This window comes from Lolium rigidum, chromosome 4 (genome assembly GCF_022539505.1).
Source record: "Lolium rigidum isolate FL_2022 chromosome 4, APGP_CSIRO_Lrig_0.1, whole genome shotgun sequence".
In the NCBI taxonomy this organism is placed as follows: Eukaryota; Viridiplantae; Streptophyta; class Magnoliopsida; order Poales; family Poaceae; genus Lolium; species Lolium rigidum.
The window spans coordinates 139,051,786-139,057,209 of record NC_061511.1 but is presented as its reverse complement, the minus strand read 5'-3'; the positions used below and the strand labels follow the sequence as shown (position 1 = coordinate 139,057,209).

Genomic DNA, 5,424 nt, shown 5'->3' with positions numbered 1-5,424 from the left:
CGCATGGAGAACCGGACACCTCCCCCGGCCGAGGCGTGCGGGCCACGCCGGCTTTGGGTTCCGCAGCGTGGCACACGTACGGGGCCAACGGCCAGGACTAGCCTGGCCGCTTTATATGCCCCGCCATTGCCGTCCCCCTCCACCCTCGCACATCGATCGATCTCCATCCCGCACCGCCTTTTGGTGGGAGGTTAATTCTTGGATCCGTAGTAACAAGCGCCGATCGTAGCCCATCTATCCGGTCGCGAGGATGACGCCGGCGAGCATGGTTGGCATGCCCAAGAGCCCCCGGTCTATGGCGTTCTCGGCGGCTGCCGCGCCGTTCGGGGAGCGGAGGAAGGCCCGGTTCTGCGTCGCGGCGTCCGGCAGGGACGAACAGCATCAGCCGGCGCTACCGTCGATGGCTGCCGTGCCGGCGTCGCTGCGCGCGATCCAGGCCAAGAGGAAGGTGGCGGCGGCGCGCGGGGTGCCGCGGGCGTCGAGCGCCGCCGGGTGCGCGGTGGCGGCGCTGGCCGCGGCCGTGGAGGCGGTGCAGGGCGCGGCGGTCGGCGGAGCCTCGGGCGCCGCGCGCGGTGCCGGGGACGCCGTGGCCTGGGTCTTCCAGAAGGTGCACTTCGAGTCTCCCGACCTCGCCGTGGGCCTGCTCGGCCTCGTCGCGTCATGCCTCGGCACGGCCGTGGAGATGGAGATGGAGCGGATGAGGGCCAGGGAGGCCGAGGCGTCGGCCAGAAAGACGGAACCCGTTGCCAGTGCCGCCGACGCCCAGGACGATGACCACTGCGACGACGCGGAGGAGGCCGACGATGTGCCAATGCTGGTGGGGCTGGACCTGGAGAAGGAGCTCTGGGCCAGGATCGGCATCCAGCATGGCGACGACGACGATAACATGCCGCCGATGGGCGTGGACGAGGACGAGCAGGAGGCCATCAACATCGCCCGCGCCGAGCTGCGCAAGGCCTCGTACGAGCGGATCATCGCCACCTCCGAGGCCAACTCGCTCATCCTCTCCAACTACGCGCAGCTCCTCTACGAGTTCGACAAGGATCTCGACAGGTACATACCTACATTGCCCCCATGGTCTGGAACCTATAACTGATCGCGTGCGTATTCTTAACGAGTCTCGATCGATCTCGGTGATGATCACTGCAGGGCTGAGGACTACTTCAAACGTGCCGTGGCCATCGAGCCGCCTGACGGCGAGGCGATGCGGAGATACGGCATGTTCCTCTGGCAAGCCCGCGGCGACCTCGTCGGCGCAGAGGACATGTTCACCGGCGCCATCGACGAGGATCCGGACAGCAGCCACCACCGGAGCAGCTACGCGTGGTTCCTCTGGATGACCGGCGGCGTTGAGACCTGCGTCATCGACTCCGGCAGCAACAACGACCCCGAGTGAAAAACGAATCGTCGCAACAACGCTGCCGCAATCTTAAGCCAAAGACAGTTAAAGACCGACCTCACCGGCAGGAGCCCGGCGAGGCTGCCGGCCATTTTAGATGGTGCATCTAGGTAATATATTGCGCACTGTCCGTAAGTAGCATCGGCCCTTGTAGGGGCCATGCTACACTACTACGGTGCGCGCGCGAGCATGACAGGACGAGCCAACCCAGCAGGAGGAGGCAAATAATGTTGGCAAGCTGGCGCACATAGTATACTAGGGTGTGATTGATAACTTCATGTGTAAATTGGAATAAAGCATGCATGCGTCATCCAGGTCAGTCATTATCAGATGGCATGCTTTGCTGAATTGTGAACGATATATATACATAAAAAGGAAAAATATGGGAAGCATGAGAATCTTCCTTTGGTGGTATGTAGTGTTTGCCCAGATTAAGACCAACTGTGGTTTATATTGCTGAATATTTACGGTATACAGAGGGGATTGTACATACACATATTGAAGGGGGGGAGGATAGGGATCTTGTCATCTTGGTGCTCTATAGACAGGCCTGACTTAGCAATCGTTATCGAGCGCTGTCGATGCTGCCATAAACATGGCTATGATTGATTAGGTCAGAATGTGGGAACTTGGTTGAATCACCTGCAGCCCAACTCCAATCTCGTGTCTTCGTTTATGCTGGTGTTTCTGCATAGCTTCTGAAGGTCAATGTAGCCAATGAGTGTGTCCTCGAAGGAGACATCCTTCAAATTAGCACCCTCGAAGGTTGATCCTGACAAGACGGTGTTCTTAAAGATTGCACCTTCAAGGTCGGCCTTTGAGAAAACAGCACGGTCTATCACTGCATTCGTGAAGTCCGTGCCTGAAAGCATTTGAAAGGGAAGTTATTATCTTTATGCTAATACTGCAGGACAATCAACACAGAGGTATGAAGTAACAAAAGCTTTTACATCCTGTCTATACTACACAATGAAGCCATGATCAGTGCAAAGGTACAGTATTTGGAGGCAATGCAATAATGAAAATGCAGTGTGTTAAAGAAACAATCAAGTGTGTAGTTCTGTTTTTATCACCTTTGAAACTTGCACCAACAGCATAGGCCTTGGACATGACAACTTCTGTCATGTCAGCGCCATCAAACTTTGCATCGGACATCAAAGCTGCAGACAGAGTCTTGCCCTTCAGATTATCTTTCTCATTTGAGAAATCACAGAAGCGGAGATCAAGCACCTTGTCATAGACCCCATTTGCCTGACCGATTGTGTTCCCAACAAATGCAGCCTGACATCTGTTTGGATCTGTTGATAGTGGAGGCAGCCTCTAACAACCAAAGTAAAAAAGGAATAATGTTATCTCAGAAAAGTTTTTCTACTCTGACAAACTATCACCATGGAAAAAGGAAGTTAAGAATAGATGTGATGAGAGAATGCAGTTTTCAAGAATAATAGTATAGTGCCAAACTGTCAACTTACATATTCAGGTTATACTTGTAGGATTGTAAAATGAAGTGCACCTTCTACTTCACTCTAAAGAAAAATGACAATTCTTTTTAGAAAAAAATGTGGCCTCATAATGCACAAGAGACTAACATATATACCATACTTTTTAGTGAAAATTGGCACACAAGAGTCCGTTAATCTGATTACATACGCAACAAGATATCTTTTCTACAACATATGGTATTTTTCCGCTTCCCCAGAGTTGTATCAGTGCCTGTTCCTAGATGCAAATGCAACCCTGAATTAACATATACCATAAGTAAAGTGTATCACAGGTCCCTACTCTCTTTCAGGCTTCTCATATAGTCATATAGGTCCCGGAACTTCAAGATCATCATCCAGGTCCCAGAAGTGCAGTTAGTGTCTCATCTAGGTTCAGAACTGCCCCCTAAGCCATTGGTCTTAGTACCTGGTGAAGTTGACCGATGACCCCCCCCCCCACCCCCTGATGATCACACCCTGGACTAGAGGGGGGACAGCGGTGGCCTTGTAGATTCTACAACGTATTCCAGCAACCAGACCCCCGAGCCATGGAAGACGGATTCCGAGGTGTCATCGTCGTCCTTGACCGCCAGGTCGTGCGCTGAGGTGTCCGTCTCGCCCAAACTTTGGCTCCTACGCCTGACCGTCGCCCAGGGGCAGGATACTCTCATGGCAGCAGCGGCCCATGGCGCTGCCATCACAGGGTTGACTTACTGTCTTGAATCTTGATGATGGTCACCGGGGGGAAGTGGATGGGTAACATCAAGCCTACCATCCAAATTTTTCACATGGGAGACAGCATTGGACGTGCTTCTCATGTACGACCAACCAGCACCGCCGGTGACGACCTGCGACCCATCTTCCAAGATCCATGAGGCGTGGTCAGCGGCCATGGCACACATCTTGGAGGTGCACATGGTGCGTCTGAAGCCGCCGCTGCACAGTGGGCGTGGTGGCGCTGGGGGTATTCCAGTGTATTCACATGAATACCAAAGATTCAGGTTAACCCAGTACTACCAGCGTGTACAGCCAAGTTCTACCCAGCTCCCATCTCACTATGGATACCAAATGAACACCGAGGCTCCAGAGGGCGCCACCTCTGACAGTGGGCGAAGGATATCATAAATCAGTGGGGCCTTTTGCAAATAATCAGTCCTGGAGCATGTCCGCTATCCGACGTGTCACGTGTCCACTGGCCAAGTTGGGATGGTAAAATGGCACCAGGCAGATTTGGACCTGGATGATCCACTTACTGGCTTACTGCACATTCAGTACCTGGATTTCAATCTTAAGAGTTCCGCCGGCATAGTGTAATGATCTATGCATGTTACTCTAGTAATCAATACAACCAAGGTTTTGGTAAATTTAAGGTTCCCTACTGTTGTTCACGTCACGTTTTCTTTGAAGGAACAGTAGTTCACATCACATGCTGTGGTAGTTGTAGTAATTTATGCTTAAAATTTATCTTTAGGCCTGTTAAGGTTAATTCAAATCACTAGTTTTGTTTTCCAGAACCAATACCATTTTTTTTCTGCAGAGTAACACTTCTCTTTAAGCAAATCTAAATTTAGCCAGCCTCCAACGGATGTTCCAGATTGGCATTTGTGTGGAGAGGATTAAACACAGTATATTAGTATATATTTACAAAGCAATTCTCGTACTCCGTTCGGAAATATAAGAGAGGTAACATGTTTGATCGAAGGTAGGAGTATCTGCCACCAAATCCAAGCAAAACGCGACGTCAGTCTATATTTGCACTAGCTCATAGGGATCTTCGGGTTCCATAAATTTCCGTCTCTATTTGATTAAGTAGGAACGAAGGGCTCGATATGCAATGTGATTCGAATCGCATAATGCCCGTGGAGACGGAGGAAACCACCAACCTGACCGGCGGCGATCACCGGGCCGGGCGCGGACGCGACGGCCCAGGCCGCGAGCAAGCCGCACGCGAACCCTCCCGCCGCCTTGGCGCGGCTCCCGGTACCCCCCGCGTCGGCCAAGCACGTCACGCGGCAAGCCCTGGGCTGCTGCTGCTGCAGTCGGAGGGCAGAGCCACCGCACGCGGCGGCCGGCGAGGCGAGGCAGGACGAGACCATGACAGCGCAATGTGGGGCGCGCGGCTGCCTGGTTGAGAGGAGAGGGGAGGGGAGAAGAGTGTACGTACGTGTGCGGCGTGGTGAGGAGGAAGGTGGGAGATAGAAGGGGTCGTCGCCTTATCCTTCCCAAGGCTTATCCCTCTTCTCCCGGTTTCGGCTCTCGTCCGCTTGACGAACACGGGGCCCACGTGAGTCGCGAGGTTGCAAGACACCACGGGCGTGTTTTGGTTGGTTGCATCCCAAGAAATCTGAAACATTGAGTAGTTTGACTTGAATTTAAGTACGGTTGTAAGTATTCGTTCTTAAACTTGGGGCTACTCGCCTACTCCCATCGTAAAAATTATTGAAGTCGAAGGAATATAGATTCGAAGATTTCAGAAGATCCAGGATCAAACCCGGGATTTGATTCTGAGTAGAGTAATGTTGTTTTGTCATCGGCAGTTAACCA

At 52.6% G+C, this 5,424-nt stretch overlaps 2 protein-coding genes across 2 annotated transcripts; one reads left to right on the top strand and one right to left on the bottom strand.

Annotated features, from left to right (window-relative positions):
* The first annotated feature begins 250 nt into the window (after nt 1-250).
* Nucleotides 251-1,396, top strand: LOC124647560. The gene is made up of 2 exons (XM_047187482.1): nt 251-1,053; nt 1,150-1,396. Exons 1-2 carry the CDS (start codon nt 251-253, stop codon nt 1,394-1,396), a joined length of 1,050 nt encoding a protein of 349 aa, XP_047043438.1.
* A 434-nt stretch (nt 1,397-1,830) lies between these two features.
* LOC124705794 (thylakoid lumenal 17.4 kDa protein, chloroplastic-like) lies at nt 1,831-4,991 on the bottom strand. The gene is made up of 3 exons (XM_047237489.1): nt 4,764-4,991; nt 2,473-2,719; nt 1,831-2,261 (listed from the first exon to the last, which is right to left on the bottom strand). Exons 1-3 carry the CDS (start codon nt 4,974-4,976, stop codon nt 2,038-2,040), a joined length of 684 nt encoding a protein of 227 aa, XP_047093445.1. The 5' UTR covers nt 4,977-4,991; the 3' UTR covers nt 1,831-2,037.
* Between the last annotated feature and the right edge of the window lie 433 nt (nt 4,992-5,424).